Source organism: Dicentrarchus labrax, unplaced genomic scaffold (genome assembly GCF_905237075.1).
Source record: "Dicentrarchus labrax unplaced genomic scaffold, dlabrax2021, whole genome shotgun sequence".
Taxonomy (NCBI): domain Eukaryota; kingdom Metazoa; phylum Chordata; class Actinopteri; family Moronidae; genus Dicentrarchus; species Dicentrarchus labrax.
Window position 1 is genome coordinate 10,675,830 of NW_026136714.1, and position 21,571 is coordinate 10,697,400.

Genomic DNA, 21,571 nt, shown 5'->3' on the forward strand with positions numbered 1-21,571 from the left:
ATATGCAGTTCTGGTACACACACACACACACACACACATGGCCACTGCAGCACATGTGTGTAAATCACAGCTACATACCTAATATAACTGATGTGTGACACTGAGGGGGTTGAGCAATAAAGCTGACTTTAGGAAAAGGAAACAAACTGGATCAGTGCACAGCCGTAAACTGTGTGGTGAGGTTTTCTGAACCATTTTATGATCCAATCTTTTTCTTTTTTAAGATTTATAGGTATTGCGTACCATGGTTGTTGCTGTTTTACAGTAACTCACTCCCATGTTATTGATCTCAGTGTTTCCTCTCTCCCTCTCTCGCTCACCCTCTATCCTCGTTGTAGAGCAGCATTGATCCCGTATCTCGTGTTACCAGACACACAGGAGTGAAAATTAGACATTTACAAGAATATATCCCTCCTCTTAGTCCATAAAGACCTGTGTTCTGCAAGCTACAAGCCCTTTTTACTGCTGAACGCTTTGGCCAAATCACTATATCTGTCTCACATCTTGCTAAGCTTACAGCATTGGGTCTGTGGGTCAGCATTTTGCACAGCTCCCTCTTATCGTGTTCAGCACTTCTCTTGTCCTTATTCACACCTAATCCAATTTCTCATACTCACTGTCTTTCTCTCTCTATTTGTGTCTTTGTCCTTTTCTGTGCAGAAGAAACTGGTGTTGACATTTCACACCTCGACCCCTGCAGCGTGTAAGCACTTATGGAAGTGCGGGGTGGAGAACCAAGCCTTTTACAAGTGCGTCTACATACTCACACACACACACATACACACACACATTCAGGAAATGTATTGAGCTGCTCTTGAACTCAGAGACTCTGGAGACTGTGCAGAATTATTCCACCAAAAAATAAATATTTAATGTTGTAGGTAAAAAATTAGGAATGTGAGGAACATAGAATTATCATATATTATAAATCTCTTTATCACTTACAAGTGGTTAAATTGGCTTTCCTCCATATTCCTCCATGTTTCCTTTGATTTTCAGCACATTATCAGTCTTTTCACCTTATGTTCCTGCCTCTCTGTTGCTCTGCTTTAATGTGCTGCTGTCCTTCTCTGGGGAGCAGCTGATCGCTCCGAGGCCGTCGCTCTAAATATTGACTGACTATTGACACTGCCGGCGTGACAGGAATGGAAACAAGCTCGGGGTAAAGGCAAAAGTGACAGAATGGAGACTAAACTTTATTTTTGTCTGTGGTCGTGGTTGTGACGTGGTTGTGACAAAACACCACACATGAGCTCTTTGCCTCAGTCAGGGTTCAGTGGGAATATCAGCAAAGCAATATATTCCACCTGAACTCTTTTCCTCCTTGAACTACTCCTCGAACCACCGTGAGGGATCAGATCACAATGGGACAGATCGCTATAATACTGTTACGTTAACAGTCATTTCTACGGTCAAGAAGGACCTTTCAGTTTCAATCTTAAAGCCAAAATGTACAGCTGCAAAAATGTGTTGATTAATCAATTCGTTCATCAACAGTAATTTAATCGGCAACAATTTTGATAATCTGTTAACCGTTTTTGTCTGTTTTCAAGCAAAAATGCTGAACATTATCTAGTTTTCCTTGTCGTCCATCATAGTAAACTGAATAAATTTGGGGTTTTGATTGTTGGTCAGAGAAAACAAGACATTTAATGATGTCACAGTTTTCTGATATTTTATAGACCAAACAATTTAGTTAAAAAAAAAAAAACAATCTGCAGATTAATCAATAGTGAAAATAATCATTTCAGTGTTGGAGGGCAACTACATCTGCTGAGGAAGACTGTCTGACACAGTCCTTGAGTGGACGTTGAGTGGTGAAACTGACAACTGACAGGTTTAATTTTCGGGTCTCTCAAGACTTTAAGTGTTTACTCAGGAGTCAATGAAAATCATATCTGGGGACACAACATTTCCCACAAACACCCTGGATTATAAATTAACTCTGAATCATTAAAAATATGCATTTAAAATCTGAGAGGACCTCATGTGAGCCCAAAGGAAGACTGAAATAATGAAGACTTGGGGGAGCATTGGAAACAAACTACAAAGGAGGCAGTGTGAAGAAGGAACGGGACGAGAGGAACCACTGGCTTTAAACAGCGGCTCAGATGTAATGTGAAGACGTCAGGTTGAAGGAGACAAGATTTTCCAAGGGAACACAGAAATTTAAGGTTGCCTTGTGATTGATTTTGTCATGGTGCTCTTGCTCCTTCACACTGTCAATCACTCTGAAGGACCACCCCTCCATCTTCACTGCAGCCCTAATTTTTCCATACTGTTCACTCATATTTTCTTTTAATCTTTCCACATGATTTTCCTATGTTATATTTGCTGTATACTCTTTTATATAAAAAATAAATTACATGACATGTATGAAAGCTTACAAAAGGAAGACAAGGTTATGAAGTTATAAAAGCTTTCCGATAATAGCCCTTGCCTGTGTAACCCTGGGTATTGACTTCTTAATGACAGCAGCTCATGTGTCTCTGAGAGGCGGACAGAGAGGGAGTGGATGTCAGCTCGGATGTCAGACAAGCATCAGAGCAGCTTAATCAAATCAGAGTGAATTGAGTTTGTAAATGGCAGACAAGCAGAGCTTTGAGAACGTACCTCCCTCTCTCAGTCTGTCTGGCTCTGTCACACTGAGCAGAGCAGAGGTGTACGTTTGCACTCTGGGGTTTGGTTTCACATGATAAATGATCCTGAACCAAACATGAAGGTTTGACCTACAGCATAAACTTTAAAAATGGTGCACCTTGAAACACCCCCCTCTTTGTCACTCACTGCCAGCCTCTCACTGTTGGTACATTACCTAAAAGTAAAAAGACTTTGTGTCGCAGTTGCTTTGTAATAATGACGTTCTTTGTTTGCACCTGTTTTTGTTTCTTTCTCCCTCTCTCTGACAGGTGTGCAAAGTCAAGTCAGATAAAGACTGTTTCTAGCAGTAACATCTTCTTCAAAGGCAGCAGGTTCAGATACAGGTGAGACAGCATTCAAGTTAGTTTTCATAACACTTTTTCAGACAATACAGTGACAGACAGGATTTTGACAGTAAAAGATGCCTTAAAGGAAAGTGAGTGAGATTGAGAGTGTATGAAGAGAGCTGCAAAACAGAGACAAATAACTACAGTGATGCAGAAAAGGGGGAGATACAAAGATACAGAGTCAGCCACTTGAGATGTTTAATGTACCTTGATCCCATCAACATGCTGCTTCTCCTCTTTGCACATCAGCACCTACATCCAGCGTGATGGTTTCTGTGATTTACTGACCCTAATATTACAGGAAAGCCTCTGTCTAAGTCTGTTATTGAAACCATGTTAGCCCCGATTCTCCTCTCAGACAAAGCTCTTTAACAGGCTTACACTACAGTCCGCTCCATTTCATCAGCTAGCTAAAGCAGTTTGGCTTAAGGGCTCAACCATGAGTAACGGCATATGGTGGAATTTGTTATGAAATACGGGAATTGGTGCAATTTGTCCAAATGGAAACAGGAAAGAGATTTGTGGTCCACAAACGAAGGCAATTTTCATGAAGCAGAGTAGATCGGATCTTTATCAAGCTTGTGTTGGTTTAGCTGATTGCTGTTCATCGTACAGCATTTGCCAGTACAGGCCTATGTTTGCCAGCATGCAGTATTAATGTCCCTTGTACTATCAAGTGGATGCCTACCACCCCAGATGTATCATTTCACCCTCTAATTTACGACCTAACCATCAATCTCAGCAACAATAGACTAATGTGTGGGATGGTGGAGCCTGCTGGGTTGAAACCGAGTGGTCAGAGTCGCCCAACAATCAGACTAATGGAGCTACTGACACTTCCTGCTCAGCAGCACAGAAACAGCACTGATTATTAGCAACAACTGCAAGACTCTTCTGACGTCATCCTATCAGTCAGACTCTCATTTCAATTTGAAAATTTATATAAGTGTTTTAACACATAGACAGGTTTAGCAAAAAGTATTTTAAAACCATGCGAGTCTGACTGAAAGCCTGAGGAATTCAAGTAAATGTGCACAAGACAAAACAAGAAGTGATCGACTCTTTACTTTGTAAAGCTATTTGTGATTGAGTTTTAAACATGCAACATGGTAAAAGATAAATTACAGTAATTGTACAGCTTTGTCTTTGTTGTAATGAATGTGTGTTTCTCCCTATTAGTGGAAGAGTAGCCAAGGAGGTGATAGAAGCCAGCTCTAAGATTCAGAGAGAGCCACCAGAGGTGCGCAGGTAAGGACAAGTCAAAAATCACCTGCACTCTCTCACACAGTTAGAAAACTGTTATTAAAAATTAAGTTATTGCTTATTTACAATAATACCGCACTACTGATAGATATTACATGGAAACATCTTATTATCACCCATTTATGGGGCTCAAAATGTGCAAGGAAAGCTAGAGCAGACATACTTTCATAATGCAAGACAATACACACCTCAACGTAACGCACAAAGCAGTCAGTGTAGTTGATGTTTGTGTTTTCAGAGCCCAGTTTGGTCAGAGTCGAAGTTTTAACTCTCTGAGCCATAAAAACCTCATCATGAACATGGAACCGCTGGTACCTGCACTACCCTCCACCAACGAGTATGAAGAGACAGCCACAGATAATGGTAGGATATTACACAAACACACACACATGCCCTCCTGCTACGAACCTCTGGATAGTCACATGGGGTATCCCTGGTGCAGGAAGAAGCACATGCACAACCGTCAGACAGAAAGCGTTAATTGAGCAGCTGATGCTCCAATCCCTCCATCAGTCTCGTCTCCCTGGAGACACCAATCGCAGCATACTAAAAATACCCTTGCCATGATCCTCCATGAGTTTACCACCATGCCTGTGTGAGTGTGTGTGTCCATGTGTCTCACTTAGTGTGTGTTTTACAGAGGAAGATACACTTTGTGACCTCACAGAAACAGAGCCAGCTTATGTTATCATTAAGGAAAACTCAATTAGAAGTTATTTGTTTGGCTCCAAGGGGTCTGTCTCTGTTTAAGTTCTTGTATGCTTCTGTTCAGCTACATCAGCTGCAATGTGACTGTGAACCTTAGATATACTGTGTGTCTATGCATAATTGCCCTTCTCCACAATGTTTTTTTTTCCCAGTGTTTAGCTTTATTTCACAGCTTTTTCCACATTTAAATCATGTCTTTGATTATTTATAAAGCACTAATGCATACTCATAAGTTCTGCGCTATATCTTCCTTTTAGGCAGTGTAGCAAATTGAATAGTCTTTCAAAACAAGGTTTATGATGCAGAACAGTCAGCCCACTAAGAACTCAGAGGTCATATTTATCATATTTATCACATATAATATATTTCAACAGTTTGTTATTTCCTGGTAATTTCCTTTTTAATTCCTAGAATAGGTTTCCAGCAAAAACATCTTCATACAAATATAAATTATAGAGAAAATAATATAAAAGAAAAACTTAATTTAAATCCAAATGAATATATTAATTTACACTGAATTGCATTCTTGCTTGTAGACAAATTCACACGTTTTCATTTTATTGGCTGACTAAAAGACTCCAGGTTAAGCTAGCTTCATTAGAATAAATGAATGGAAAGTGTACTGTGTATTTACTCTATTATTAGAACTGTATTACATTATTTCTCTGAAGGTTTTAGGAGATTGTTTAAGAACTTATGCAGGAGTATGTAGCCATAGTGGTATAATGAGGATGGTTGCAGAGGGATATTTCAGTTAAGTTATTCATCAGCTGGCCTGTTGACACCTGGCTCACAGCTGAACTTGGATCAGTTCTCTCCCTGTGAGAGGGTAAAAGACTAGGGTCAGGTTTTTTCCCTTATGAGGTGATGTGGCTGAGCAGAGTAACACTGCCCAGGAGAAAACCCAATAAAGCAGCACAGAGTAGTTGGTATTTTAAGGTTTTATTCCCCAAACACTGTGCGATTCAGCTTTCCCTTGCGACATTTTTTGCATGTTATCGTTATTCTCTGTCGCTTTTTCTCTCCTTTATTATTCCTGACACTCTCCACTGCAACCTATTATCTGATTCAAGCATACATCTTGTGGTAAGGGAAGTGGACAGGGTTAAGGTTACACAAGACAAAACGAGAGCAGCGAGGAGAGAGAGGAGTTTAAAGAGATGGAGACAATGTGAGGGAGGGAGAACATGGACTATAGGGCTGAAAGAATAAACAAAGGTTAGGAGGGATGTTGGATGTTGGATGGGAGGAGTGTGTGTGTGTGGCAAAGCATGAGAAGGAAGTGAGGGTTATTATAACACAAAGGGAAGCTATGGTAGTCGGGAAGATCAGTCATGAATGTGTGTGTGAGTGTGCAGTGTGTATAAACGAAGCATAAAACCTTAAACCAAAGTAGCTGGTGGAGCCAGAAAGAGAGAAAAAAGAGACATTAATTGTGAAGCCATTTTAATACACTAAAGGTAACATTATACTTTAGTCTCTCTAATATTTGCACCGACTCCCATTCACTTCTATTGAAGCTCATACGACGGACAAATTCAAGCGTCCATTTCCTGTGTCAGCGCTATCTTGCAGGTCAGAGTCCAGCTTCGGCCAACAGAAACTCTGATGTACTTTGAAAATGAAGAAGTTATTATGAGTGCAGGGAAAGTTTGTTGAATGGAAATGTAATGCAACCGTACCTTAAGGCGCAATCTACTCTGGTACCGACCATTTCCTGATGGAAGTGGCAGTAGTTTTTCAAGCCCTGCATAGTTTCAGAAGATTCTCCTCTCAGGTTGAGCCACCACCAATCACAGGGTTAGAGCAGCTTATATCCTGAGAGACAGTACTGAGGGCAAAAAAAAGTGCTTAAACACTCACTGTTGCTTGTTTCTTTTTACAGTGTGCACTCACAGTACTATAGACAAGTGTATAAACCTTTTTATCAACTCAGTTCAGTTTCTATCACCTGGATTTTGGCAGCTAGACACAGTTTTGAGAGATTTTAGTGCGTAAATCCAACTGAAATAAAAGTGGAGGGTGAAACTGTAAATTATGCCCACAGAGAATAAAATCCTCACCTTGCAAAGAGCCTCTCCATACTGCTGAGTTATTGCTACTGGGTTGTATCTTTTCTTTTTCCGTCATCCATCTATTCATCCCCCCACACACCACAGGACACAAACCTTTGTCTTTCACAGACATTGAACCCTTCTTCTCCTATTACCTAACTCTTTCCTTCCATATTTTACACCCCATCCTCCTTTCTCCCTCCCTCCTGACACAGCGACCCGAGCCACGCTCTTTAGGCCTTCGCACATGTACAGTACAATCACGCTGTTGTGCCATCACTCTCTTTAAACTGCTGATGGACTTCTCTCTCTCAAGCCCCTCCTGACAGAATTTACAGCCACCCCCGTCGCTTTCTCCAGCCTCTCCTCCTCTTTCTTGCTCTCTCTGTCTGTCTCTCATCTTCCCTCATCACATTTAGAGGAAAATCAATTCTTCTTGGCTCAGGGTCAAAGAGCTGCAGCAGTGAGCATCTTGTCTGTCTCAGTTGGTTAGTTTGGGAGGGGCAGGAGGTAGTCATCAAATGAAGGGCCTCATGCACCACAGACAGGATACAGGCTGAGTAATGACACTAGATTCAATTTGAAAATGCCTTGTTTCCTACTGCAGTTACCGCTTGTATGCTACTAAATAAAATAGAAAACATTTTAGTTGTTTATTATTTTAAAATTTGTTTAACCCTGCAGCAGTAGAGGGTTAATAGGGTTAATCTTACATTTGTCTCGATTTGTGGCTTTGTCTTTAGTCTACAATCTCTAAGTTATTTAAAACAGAGAACAACTCACTGCTCTGAAAAGATACTAACATATTACTACATAATTACAGTTGAAGGCAAAGCACAAAGCCTCTCATCATATTCAAGTGGTGAGATGGAATGAATCGAGCCAACAAGGTTAATGGTGCACACTTTTGGACAGGGTCTCTTCAAAGGTATCCGTGGTTATTGTGTGAGGAATTGTTAAAAGCTTGAAAAGAGTTTGAGAGAGATGTTCAGATCAATCTTAAGGCCCAGATATTGTCCCAGAGTTTCACTCAGTGTAGTAATATGTAGTGGCTGTGCGGAGTAGTCGACGCAGTCACAACAAATTTGTGGTATGCGGATGTCTGCTCGAAATTGACCTTACACGGACCCTTTTGAATCCTTATGTATTCACAGATGCGCTAAGTATAATTCCTGCTTGACTGCGTCACCTTGTTACACCAGGCCTGTTGTTCTTCTTTCTCTTCTCTCTCTTTTTAAATTTGTTACACAAACGCTTCTGTCACTTTTTGTGTGTACAACTAAGTGGAACACCATGAAACAGATGGTCGTCCAAACTAGTTTGTTTCGAGGATATCCCCACCTTTAATCAGTCAAATGATGACTGTTTAAAGAAGTCTGCTGCAAGGACTTTGGGATAAAGTGTCCTCGAGATGGTCTAGGATCACCATCTATATTCAGAGCACTAATCTCAGCCATTAGAGGGGAAACAGGAAGCTGACCCAAGGTCAGTGCTGACCTTGTTCTGTTTGTACAGCCTGTCCCCTTCTTATCTACCAAAATCCATGCACATACTCACACACACACGCACGCACACACAAACTGGTCATTCTTTGGCTAAGGCTATAACTCATGGATGTTTCATGGGGATTAGACTTCATGGCTCACATTTGAGGCTACATCCACCCTCCTGCCACCACTAAACATGACAAATTGGACCCTGGGAGTGATGAAACAAGTATTCTTGTTTCATCAAACAAACTACTGTACAGTTAAATTCATCATCAAAAATGAGCCTGAAGGAGTGTATTTCAATGAATGAAGTCTGTCTCTGCCTGCCAGTGCCTAAGTGTAACATATTTACTGTAGGGCAGCAGAAACAGAAATAAATGTGACTGATATGAAGACAGAGATAAAGAAAGACTAGCAGAGAGGAAAAGAAAGTGATCCCCATCCCATCCTGGGTCAGGCCTGCCCCTCTGTAATCAGAGTTAGATTAGCTGCCCCTCTGCAGTCAGGACCACCTGGTTATATATAGAAACTGCAGCTTTGGGCCTGATCCTCCTCTAATGCCCCTCCACTCTTTGTTAACATCGCTGACATTCACAGGAGGGTCCGCCATGTCTGTGCATCAGAGAGAGAGAGAGAGAGAGAGAGAGAGAGAGAGAGAGAGAGAGAGAGAGAGAGAGAGAATGCGTCTGGTGTATGTCTCTCACCATCTCTCTCAGTCTGTGTGTGTGTGTTTGTACCCATCTCAGCCTCAGGGCTCAGCTGGCAGGCCGGTCAGTCAGGGTGTGGGGGTCTTACCGCAGACAGCTGGGTTTGAGGTTTGTCATCAGACTGAATGATGGAGGTTCTTGAGCACAGAAATGGCAGCGATGTTGGAGGTGGCCTCATGCAGAGCAGTTTGGAGTTAGGAGTTAGCGACCAACCCAACATAGGCGGTGACACCCTGAGTTGTGGGAGCCAGGGCAGGGCAGGGGTACTCGGGCTGGACATGACCCCAGAGAGGCTGGAGAGTGAGGGAATGGAGGAGGGACAGGCCGGGCCTCTTGAAGTATTCCACCCCGGGGTGTCCACAGATGAGCGGGCATCATCGATCGTAGTGGCCGAGGCCTTGAGGTGTCAGGTGAAGATAACAACACGGCGAAACCTTCATCTACGTATAGCCAATCACACGGCCCGGGATGTTTATGTACGGCTGGTGGGACATGGGGGCCGCATCGCTGAAATCAATACTGGACTTCCGAGAAATACACTGGAACAGAGTAAGAGTGGGTGACAGAAATTTGTTAGAAGTACACTGAGACACGTTTATTGTAGCATCACTTTAGTTATTATTCAGTTTAGTTGCATTCAGTGATGTTTCATTGAACTGTGCGCTTACTCAAGATTTCACATGAAAACTGGACTCAATGACAAAACCTGCTTTCCATCTTTCTGCTGTGATGCAGCTTTAAACATGTATTTATACATTTAAATCAGTATCAAAGAGGTGAAATGTGCAGGAAATGTGGGAGCTAGGTTAGCCCAGTATTTGGGTTTCCAGGTTTGTTGTGGCAACTGCACGGTCCAAACTGCAAAAGTAATCTGTCAAATATGCTGAGACTCTCAAGAGACCTCTTCAAAGTGTGTGTGTGTGTGTGTGTGTGTGTGTGTGTGTGTGTGTGTGTGTGTGTGTGTGTGTGTGTGTGTGTGCATGTGTGTGCATGTGTGTGTGTGCGTGTGTGTGCGTGTGTGTGTGTGTGTGTGTGCACAGCATGAACAAACGTGTTGAAGGAACTACATATAATTCACTCTATTCATTAAGAAACCATTAATAGCTACAGTATAAGACAATGCTTTAGCATATCATGTGTTCTGTCTGGAAGTGTAAAATATAGTGAGAGAGGTGGCAAACAACAACAGACTGAGGGTTTCAGAAACACATTTTGAATATTTGGATGGCAGATTTGTGAATGAAAGTTTGAATGGAGCCCCACGCTGTTACAACACTGAATAATCAGCTCAAATGTTGGTTAATTTCATGCTTTTTAAGTTTTAAGACTGTTAATGAGATGGAAAAACTTTTGTGACTCAAAACAAACAAACAAATTTAAGAATAAAGGTTTGAGAAAATATGATACTGGTTTTGTTCAATATCAGAAATAATTAGATTTTAGTAACTGCACTCCCTCTATTCTATGTGAAATATGTTTTAAGGAATATTTACAGGGGCTTCAGTGTCACTTACTGGCCTTGTTTGGTAGTACCCGTGTTGGCTGACCTCAATCCTGTCCTTGCCCCCTGACTCTGAATCTTCATCAGGGTTAGGAGTGATGCAACTGTACAGTGAGGACGCATATTAGAGGTTAGTCCAATGTAATTAGAGGTGTACATAAGTGGAGAAAGTATGCAGTTACTGTGAAATATCACTGAATCACATGTTTACCATTGTTGCATTGTTGATGCCAAAGCGTTCTTAACATGTAATACAGTGCATCCTTTAACTTTATAGCCTCTTTTCTAACTTGACTATCAGGAATTTTGCTTCAGTTGCACCAGAAATCAATCAAATTGACAAGAAGAGCTGAGTAAACACACAGTACAGTAAATGATGGCTCTATTCTTGCCCAACATGCAGAGTTGTACCGATAAATATACTTTAGAGGTGTTCTGGTGTTGATGATGCGGCTGCATGATAAATAGGTCTGTCAACACTTGCATAACATGGGAAAACCCTGCTCAGTGTGTGTATGAGTGTGTCTTTTCCTGTGTGTGTGTATGGGGCCGCACAGGAATCTAGCGCCTCTTAGTGTGAATCACCTCATCAAAGTAGAGGCTTATGTCTGAGCTGACGGCACAGAAAGCCAGCAGTATTATAAATGAGAAAACAGCAACAGCAAAGTAACTAACTCTTTTTTGAAATATAAAAAAGTTTGTATATGAGGTCAGGTTTATCATTATTATTATTCATGATGTGAAATCAACATTGTTACCATTTTAATATATATTATATATTCTGATACAGTGTAATTTTAATTCTTGGTAGCTGGACTGCACATATGTTGTGAATGATGTGTTTCCTTTAACAGTTTATAGTGAGTTTAAAATGGATTTTCTCAACAATCATAAGACTGACTGAATGATCATCTACAAACAGTCTGTGATAAGGTGAATATGCAAAGGGAAGAAGGACTAATTTAAAAAATATTTTGCATTTACATCAACTAGCTTCTCTAACTCAATTCAGTAGCTATAATACATTGAACTGATTAAAAACAGTGTTTGCTGCTCTCTGTCCTGCTGTTATTACACACTTGTTTGAGTGAGCCGCGAGCCCTCGACTTGCTCATAAACTCCTTCTGTCGAGCCCTGACGCTCAGCCCTCAAGCGACCAGTGTAGTCTTTGTTAAAGGCAGCTAAAAAACATAAATACTGAATAAAAAACAATATTAGATTGTTGTTTTTTAAAATGGTCGTCTTCTTCTCTAGACATGTGAAGTAAGCCACACAGCAGACTGTTGGGAAAGGATCTGATCCAAGGCTGGAGTTATTAGCTTAATTACAAATGTTAATTTGGCTCTCTGTCTTTTTTCCACCCATCATCCACTTATCCTCGAGGGTCGCTTGTTGAGATTGGGGCAAGAGGGGGGGCTACACCCTGGACAGGTCAGGTTACATTAATTGGCAACTCTAATTTGCCCGTAGGTGTGAATGTCAGCGTGAATGGTTGTCCGTCTCTGTGTGACTGACCTGTCCACAGTGTACCGCACCGCTGGCTCAATGTCAGCTGGGATTGGCTCCAACCCAAGTTTTTTTTAAAACATGGAGTAAAATTCTTTTTATTCTTCTTCATTAATGCAGCAACAATAACACATTAAGCATGGGCCCATCATTTTGAGGAGGACCTGAGACCCAAGGGTGAAGATTTTCCTTTGATTTGTATATTTTAATAAATTTGTATTCTGTTACAGTTAGCTCCTGTATGTGGTGTGGAACTGTGAGAAGGTGAATTGTGATAAATTCAGGCTATTACTGATGCAATCTTTTACTGAAGCTGCAATCAGTAATGTTCAAATGTTGAATTTTTATGTTTATTTTCATCCCTCTAGTTCCAGCTTCCTCACTTCTGGTTTTGCTCCTCTCATTTTTTTCCTGCTTCACTGTTTTCAAGTTTATTGCCCCTCTCTCTGAGTTCAGTCGCTCGTTGCCTTTTTGCTGACTCTGTTTCCATGGTAGCTGTCACCACTCGCTCCTCAGGTTTTCCGCTGCCTCCCCCTCTGTCCTTCTTTAATTTCTCTCAACTCTTATTTGAATCAGTTGGCATGGTAACTGATTAGTCAGTTTGGCCTTGAGTTTCTGTGGCTGATTTTATGACTGTTTTGATAAATGGATGAAAAGAGAATTATGAGGTTGTGCTTCGCAGCAAAACAAACACACGTCAGTATGACTTCAATATTTCAACCTCTCTTTCTGATCGACTACAGAAATAAATCTTTAATGTTTGATTGCCGTTGACTTTGGTTGTGGTTTTACATTTAGTTAGAAAGAGGACGACTGTTTTACTTCATGCACTTAGACCTGTTGCCTAATAGAGTTAAAATTATGCAATGAAACGTACTGTATTCTGAAAAAAGGCTATTTCTGTGTGTGTGTGTGTGTGTGTGTGTCTGTGTGTGTCTGTGTGTGTGTGTGTGTGTGTGTGTGTGTGTGTGTGTGTGTGTGTGTGTGTGTGTGTGTGTGTGTGTAGGTGTGCATGTGATCACGAGTCTGGATTAGAGAGGTGTTGACAAGCTGAGTCATATGTCACTGGACATTTACCCCCCAGCTTCTACTTAATCCATAGCAGGAAGACAGCTGGACTTGTTTTTTAACATTCACACATACTGTACACACACACATACACACACACACACACACACACACACACACACACACACACACACAGTTCATATGCAGATTCATCGTGTGCACTGGCACATCAGTGATGTCTAAGAAACTCGTCACTAAATCAACACCTCAGGGTGAAGTGCACGCTGCATCGTTCCCTCTGTCGTCAGGCTACGTCACATCAGTGGGAATGACTGTTACACCGCAGCATTTTTTTATTTTAATTGAGATAAATGGAAAACAAACACAATGATAGTTCAAACTGTATCATGAAGTCCGTCACAGCCTAAACTGTATTACTCCCACAGTTAATGTCCCCTGCCAGCATCCGTATAGGACGAGTCCAATGACTTAAAGCTGTGACACCACATACACTTGCAGATGAAAAAACACACACACACACACACACACACACACACACACACACACACACACACACACACACACACACACATAAACATCTATAACCATTTTAGTATCGGTCAACTAATAGTAAAATTGCCCTCTCATTTCAGGGTTGAAGTAAGGTTGGGTATTTACTGAGCAACATTAGACTGTTAATATTTCGCTTTCAGTATGTTGGGTGATATCTGTGGGTGCTCCATCCTTAAGAAATACAGAAATGCCATCATGTGGCTAATGTGTTCAACTGCAGCGTAAAAAGCTGTAGGTTAGAGTGACACATTCACTCTGAACGTGGACACTATTGTCCCACACTGGAGAACACAACAGACATTAAGAAACATGCTGATAATTTGAAAAAGTCAAGTGATTGTTGATAAAGGTGCAGCAGCTCAGAAACATATAGTAATAATTTCTTACTATAAATAAATAAAGTCACAGTTAAATTTACTTCTTACTTCTCCTTTAGCTGTGTAGCATCCTGTTTAAAAAGAAAGACGTGTGATATTGTGGTAATTATTTGCATACTGTAAACTGATGTACATTATACTATAGTATTAGTTGGAATATGAATGTGGGACAATGTAGAAATATTATCACTAATGGCACATATATAAATAAAGAATACATTTTTTACCAGTAATATTTAATCCCTTCAGTCTGACTCATGATAATGCTGTTTCACCGTATTTTGCTTTCTCATAAGAACTCAGAAACTATTTTTGATTGGTTTTATTCTCACATTAATCTAAGTTGTCATTGACTCATTAAACTGTATGATCTAATGTTTCTTCTGTCTTCACCAGGTGTTGTTGCTGTGAAGGACTCTGCCCCCTTGTCTCCTCTCAAACCTTCAGCCGGAACTGCAGACGCAGAGCAACAAGGTACTGAACGAGGAAACTCTGCTGTAGGCAACGACCTGCAGCCTCCCCGTGTTTCCATGGAAACTTCAAATCTCCGACCTCAGACGCCCAAAGCTGAAGATGAAGTGGAGGAAGATGACGAGGCCAGCGGCCCACTCACCATTTCTGAGCTTGTCTACAGGTCTGTAGAGGTTTTATAACAAATTATTTAAAGCAGCTATAATCAATATTTTTATATTAATTTGCTTTGTAGCTTCTACGGTGGCCCTAAGAGCTCAAAGCACTGCAACTTAAAGAAAACAGCAAACACAATCAAATATAGAAAACAAACTGCAAACACGCAAATAGCAGAGACAACAATGAAAACTGTTTCCAAGGGACACTAAAAAGTGATGGGATACACTTGTTGTGATTCATGAAGTCTCTGTTCTGCTTTTTCTTTTGGTGGCACAAGCTTGTCCCTGCTGTGCCCAGTTCCCTGGAAACCACTTCTGTTGTTGTCTGAGCGATTTGCTTTCTGTATTTTCTTGTGTTTTCTCACTTTGAGGCATTTTTTTTTTAATGCATGTCGCCAAATTTGTGAATATGTTTGCTTAATTTGCTTTTGTTTTGTCTATTTGCCTGTGTTTTCTTAAGCTGCTGTGTGTTGAGCTCTCAGTTCATTGTTCTGGTTTTTCCAGCCTGCAACTTTACTGTTTTGGTTTACTTTCACTGCTCTCATAGTGTTGGGTTTTTTGGCCACAGCAGGCAGCTGTTTTCTGTGAAGAAGCTCAAAGTGAAACCCCACTGTACACTACCTGCTCAACAGCAAACAGAAGACAAAGACAAAAGTTATAAACTGGTGAACATAGTGAAACATTTAGCAGCTAAGAGACAGATATTTCCCTCAGGAGTTGGTGGAGACTGAATATTGGAGTCCCATTAGTTGGGTGAGAACAAACACGGCTCTGATGTTGCACCATATCTGCTGGGTGTGTGAATAAGCCACTGCTTGCAAAAAAATTCACCATATCAGTGTAAAGTGTGATAATATGTCAGTGATGTGTTTACAGCTTGTTTCTTAATTCATAATTAAGTCATTTCTGGTACTTTGATGGAAGAGAGAAGACCGAAGAAATAATCTATTTAATACATAAACCACCAGAACCACTTCTCTGGAGGTTGTCAACAGCCCTTCTAGAGCATGAAAGCACATTGATGCTTTATTTACTAGAAATCAATAAAACATAGGTTAACAGTGGATATACCACAGAAGTGGCTTCATGTTTATCCCCAGTAAATAACAAATTAATAGTTAACAGTGGTAGATAACAGTATAAGAAATAAATTGACAGTCACTTATAAAAGTGCTTTGATATCTCCCTTTGAGAAATGACCTAAATGTCTTTAAATATCTTCCCTCACTTCTCCAGCCCCTGCGCCAGCATGCTTCCCACCCCAGTGGATGACAGTCAGGGAGGCGTCGACTTGCTCTTCTCCTCTCCAGTGCAGAGCCCTGCCAGACTGCTGAGGGAGCTCCATGCAGACCCTGACATCCAGGCCCAGCTGGAGGCTGAGAGGGAGCGAGATCGGGTCTATGAACGCACCCGACTGGCTGCTAGAAGTCGAATGGGTGGGGTCCTGAGCAGCAGCCTGCGCCTGCTGTCGTCCAATGAGAGAGTCAACGCATGTGTGCTGAGTGTGGCCCGCTTCGTTGCCGTGGTAATGGGCGTCCTGCTCGTCACTGTACCCACACTGCTGCTACTGCTTGAGTCAGACATCGACGTGTCGTTCCTCCACGAGATCCGCCAGACGCCAGAGTTTGAGCAGTTTCACTATGAGTATTACTGCCCACTTCGGCGCTGGATCCTGTGTAGGATCAGCATGGCCATGGAGAACATCTGGTCAGACTGAAGAGGAGAAGGAGGAGAGGGGAAAGGAGAGAGTGAGGAGTCACAAAAATGCCCAAATGTCTGTCTTAACATGTAATTTCATCTTGTCTTAACAACTGGTGTCTCTTGACATAAAAAGAGCCAGTCTGCCAATGGGATGAAATGAATTCACTTGTTTAAGATCAAATTCAATTTATTTTATGAGCGGGTACACAAAACTGTGGTAGGCTTTATCATAAATAGTCAGCGTTCCCAGGATGAGGACGTCTCTGTTTGAGTTACATTGAAACAAGTACATTTGTTTCACCTGTTTGGCAGCATAATTTACTGTCTCAAAGAAGAGAGAAATAAGATTTTAAACATAGGATCCAATCACTTGTTAAGATAGACACTTCTGGCGGTGATGAACTGAAAAGAAAGAGGACAAGAAAAGCTGCAAGTGCTCAAGGGAGAACCTGTTGAAGGGAGAGATTGCCAGGGTCAGAGAAATAGTCACGACAAGATTCGGAAAAGAAAAAAGTGGTTGGTTTGGTTTTAATAGAAGTTTTAATGGTCTGTTCACTCCTGATGCTGACAAGCTGTTGCAAAGACTCTTTGGTAAAAATCACCAACTATTCTGATTGGTTCTCGCCCTCAGAGCGGAGCACCTGATTGGTCCCAGAGCCTGTCAGTCATGACGGAGTTGGCAGGGACAGAAAGAGAAATGATTTATTTGTCACTGAACGCAACAATAGCCACAGTCAGAGGTACAATATATATATTTAAAAAGAAAAGAGAAATATTGATAATTAATACCGATCTTAAATAAGTTGTTTTTAACGTTTTGTACATTTTTATGTGATCCAGAACTTTCAGGAATTTTTCAGTCAGAGGATCTACTTTGAGCTTATTTTGAAATTAAGAGTTTACAAAAGATTACAAAAAAAAGCAAATTTATTGAAGTTTATCGGGGTGATGGGTGTTGAGAAAATTTTAAGCTATTTTTTAAGACTACCGTCAGCGTTTGTTGACTCGGTAGCACCCTGGGTTTTTCCTACAGAGGCTATAGCACAAATATTTTACACAGACCACAGATTACAGCTGTTTCAGATTATGTGATGTCATTTTGGAAACAGGAGGGTGGCAACAGAGAAACTTTAGTCTGTTTGTGATGATGTGTTTTGTTGAACTTCTAAACGTCTTCAGAGCTAAGTGTAAACTCACTAATCAAGGCATCTTTCAGTGTGTTTTAAGACAGTTTTAACATAAAGCGTATAGGGAAGAAAAGGTTATTTGTGGGCTTATGAGAAGAAGTGGAAAATAGTGTTGTTTGTCAATGGTGTGGAGCTCTGTGTGTGTTTCAGATGGATTTGAAGTGATGGTGTATTCAAAATGCCACCGAGGAACAGGTGTCCAACCACACTGCTGGTGCGTGTCACACAAATGGACAAGTGATGCGTTTAATGGTCTAAATCTCTCATACAGGTCGCTCTCTGGTCGTTGATGTTTTGATCAGACCGAATGAACGTGGTAGGAGTACAGTTGCAGGTATTTAACTTCAGATCAGCATTTATGTCACCAAATCAAATTAGAAATGATTTGTAGCCATTTCCAAGAGGATCTGTGATAACATTATGTTGAGCATCCTGTGTTTATCATTTAAATGACTGCAACTGTTTACACCCTTAAACAGAGTACAGGACGGTAATTTTCTCATTTTTACGTCAGTGACCGACAAGTTGTCAGGAGTTGTGGATGGGGAATATGTTTCAAAGTTTGAGTAGATATAAAGATGTGTTCATGGACATTCACTGTTGATATGGTTGAGGTTCCTAAAAAGTTGGGAGTCAAAGATGAACAATTTCAAACACAAAACTGAGAAGGGATGCAAAAACAAGATTTAAAACATCTTTATGTGGTACACAAAATTAGAACAAATAATGAACTTTACATTGTCACTTTATAAAGTTAATTTGTGTCAAAATATGTTGGTCTTTGTTTTACAGTATATAATTTTTATCTATTTTGACAATACACAAAGGTCACAGTGTGAAACTGAGACGTAACCTTGTGACTTAATCAGACCTGTAGCTCTGATGAGAAATGCATCAGTCACTTTTGGGAACTGACAGCCATCGCCATGTGATTGTTCATCGTATAGACAGTGCCTGTCAGTTGTAGTATAGAGTGGCTCTGAATGGAGAGGAGAACAGAGAGGTGCAGCAGTGAGAAATGACTTGAGATCAAATGAAAACAGATGTTTTATTTAAAAAAAAAAAGTTTTGTTCAAGATGTAGTTCGATTTGGATCAACTTCTCAGGAAAGGGCATTAGCAGTTTATGTTCAAAATACAAATATATGTCTAAAGAAATACAGAAAATATATAAAAATAAAGAATATCACAGCATACACCATATAGTTTATCCATAACATGCATACATGTCTTGCTATTATGAATATCCAAACACTGTATGTATTCATACTGAGTCTGCAGCCAGACGTAAATATGCCTGCAGACTGTCTGTGTTGCTGTAGCCTCATTTGACTCAACTACGTATACATCCATGTCATTATAATGAAAACAAAAAGTCTTGACTGTTGAGAGCCAGCAATCGCAGTCTGGTCATCATAGCTGAACCTCTATAACTGCACTCTGGCGCTGAGCTCTCACAGTATTTAGGCTCTTATAAAGCACTAACTTTATTTTCAGACTCACTGTCCACACTCTTTGGCTGCTACAGAGGCTTCTGCAGCGCACCTCACCACCAACGCCCTCTCATTATAATCGATCAAATGTTGCTGCCTCATATTACCAGCTGTGTTGTCATATAACTCTGTAGACTTTATGCATTAACAAGCTTTATGCATATAGAAAATATGCAGTAACGACAGAAACACGCTTATTTGGGACAAAGCATTTATTTTCCTACTACAGTACATGCACTGAGTTTCGATGATGAAACCAAGCGAAGGGCCAAACCACTATGATGACGACGTTTGCATTTAACATCACAGACTCTGAGATAAAAAACAGCTTCACTGTAGTGGATGGAGCTGATTTGTATGCACTGCTAAATGATCACCATCATCATGATAACTAACAGAGGGGGGGTATCATCATGAACTGTCATCCTCGTCTTAGCTGTTGCTCCTCCACATGCACCAAAATGCTTGAGCGATTCACTGTAGATTTAAAATAAAAAATACTTTGTATAGACTTCCTGTACACAGCTGTACAGACATAGATTGTCCCCGGCTTTTGGTCCTTTATTTCTGTGCTTCATCCTCCTCTTAACTAACCCGGGGTATCTCTCACTCGCCTCTTTTTGCTGACCTCTCAATGCAAATTGTATGACCTCATCTGTAAATACTGTGTTTATAGTTGTGGCAAGAAAACCCAATCTGGGTAAAGATTTCCTTTCTCTCTTCCCTCTGCGTGTCTTGTCTGTGTAAAGCAATTTAGATATAGGCTTGGCTGTCTTGACCATCTTAAATGAATGCATGTTCTCTGTGTTTTTACCAAGACGAGGAAGGGGAAAAAAGATAAGAGTTTGAGACATTAAAAAGGCTTTTCTCTCAATCAACATTAGGCATTTAAAAACCAAACACATCCTTGCAGTGTGCTTTGGACTTCATTTTAATTACTGATTTTACAAAACTGAATAAATGTGGTTGCTAATTCTGTTAGCTTCCATTCGCTTGATCCAAAAACAAAATAAGATTATGAATTATGTCTCAGCACGAAAGGGAAATCTTCTTGACGGCTGCTTGGAAAAGATCACTTTACAATCTTTTAAAATGCAGCTCTAAAATGTTTGACTAGTTAGCTTCATTGTGCTTTTATTCTGTGTGTGTGTGTGTGTGTGTGTGTGTGTGTGTGTGTGTGTGTGTGTGTGTGTGTGTGTGTGTGTGTGTGCGCGTGTGTGTGTGTGTAAATCATTAAAGCCAGACGCTAAATGCTAACGCTAACATCTAACCTCATTACTAACAGAGCATGCTATTAACTGAATCAATTTAATTCAGAAGCATTAATTGTTTAGATGTGCAGTTTTTAAGATGTTTAGAGAACACTGAACCGAGAATACACCTCAATTCATCGCAAACAACTAAAGGCCTTTCGGTTCTGTGATAAAACAGACCTTTGGCCCCATACGACACTGTAGCATTATTATATTAGTTTGTAGCTCATTTATCAGTTAAGCAGCCTTTATGAGTTTAAAAGGGACTTTCACCCCTTTGAGATTTAGCTCTTGTTTTGAGCTACTGAACTTGAGTTCCTGTGTTTTACAAACAGCATATAGATGGACCGAGAGTACAACTTTTGTTGCCTGTACTTCAAAAAACTGTGATTAAAAACATCGTCCAGATCACGCACCAGTTGATGTCATATCTGAGGTATTACTTCATACAAATCCAGAAGTTTCTGACATGAGTCAAGTATTTACAAACCTTAAATTTAATTGCCTGCCTTTAAGTATCAGTGAAAATAAACCCAACAAAAATGCTTTAAAGTCAACCAACACCTGGAATTCAAACCTGTTTCAACCTAATACACAAATACTGCTTTTAATTAATTTATTTAAGATTTTAAATATTTGAACTCAGGTCTACTATATGCAAAATTATTGGACATCACATGGTATAAGAGAAAAATAAGCTGTTGTTTAGTATATTATTTCACTGTTGTGTGGGCATGTACAGTAGCAGATTCTATTGCACGGTCACTTTGTTGTTTTTGATTGTTTGTCAAACTGATTGTTTTGTTGTTTTTAGTTAGTCAGATAATTTTATTTATTTTTTTGTCATTCAGTCTCTTTTAATAAGAAACTCTGGGAGATTTAATTTCAGAAGAATCAGAAAAAATAAAAAAAATCCCTAAAGTAATGACCCCCTTTCTTCTTCTGGGACAACCAAGCCTTATAAACTTTGTGAAGTGAAAATTTTGAATGTTTGTATGTTATAAAAGAAAACATGGATTGTTTTATATGTTAATACTGCCACAATAAAGCTCCCTAATGAATATATATTGAAATATGGCGCTTAAAGTGTGGATTATTTTATGACTTTATGACTTTGTTTATTATGGTTTTTAAT

The 21,571-nt window shown here is 40.2% G+C and overlaps 1 protein-coding gene across 4 annotated transcripts in view; it reads left to right on the forward strand.

Annotated features, from left to right (window-relative positions):
* Positions 1 to 21,509, forward strand: part of frmd3 (FERM domain containing 3) — a 57,014-nt gene extending 35,505 nt beyond the window's left edge. For all 4 annotated transcript variants that reach the window (XM_051421625.1, XM_051421626.1, XM_051421627.1 and 1 more), the window contains 6 exons: positions 661 to 749; positions 2,910 to 2,984; positions 4,167 to 4,235; positions 4,489 to 4,613; positions 14,571 to 14,808; positions 16,040 to 21,509. In XM_051421625.1, coding sequence (XP_051277585.1) covers positions 661 to 749; positions 2,910 to 2,984; positions 4,167 to 4,235; positions 4,489 to 4,613; positions 14,571 to 14,808; positions 16,040 to 16,520 — 1,077 coding nt within the window. In that variant the 3' untranslated portion in view covers positions 16,521 to 21,509. The remainder of the gene's footprint in view (positions 1 to 660; positions 750 to 2,909; positions 2,985 to 4,166; positions 4,236 to 4,488; positions 4,614 to 14,570; positions 14,809 to 16,039) is intronic.
* The last annotated feature ends 62 nt before the right edge of the window (positions 21,510 to 21,571 follow it).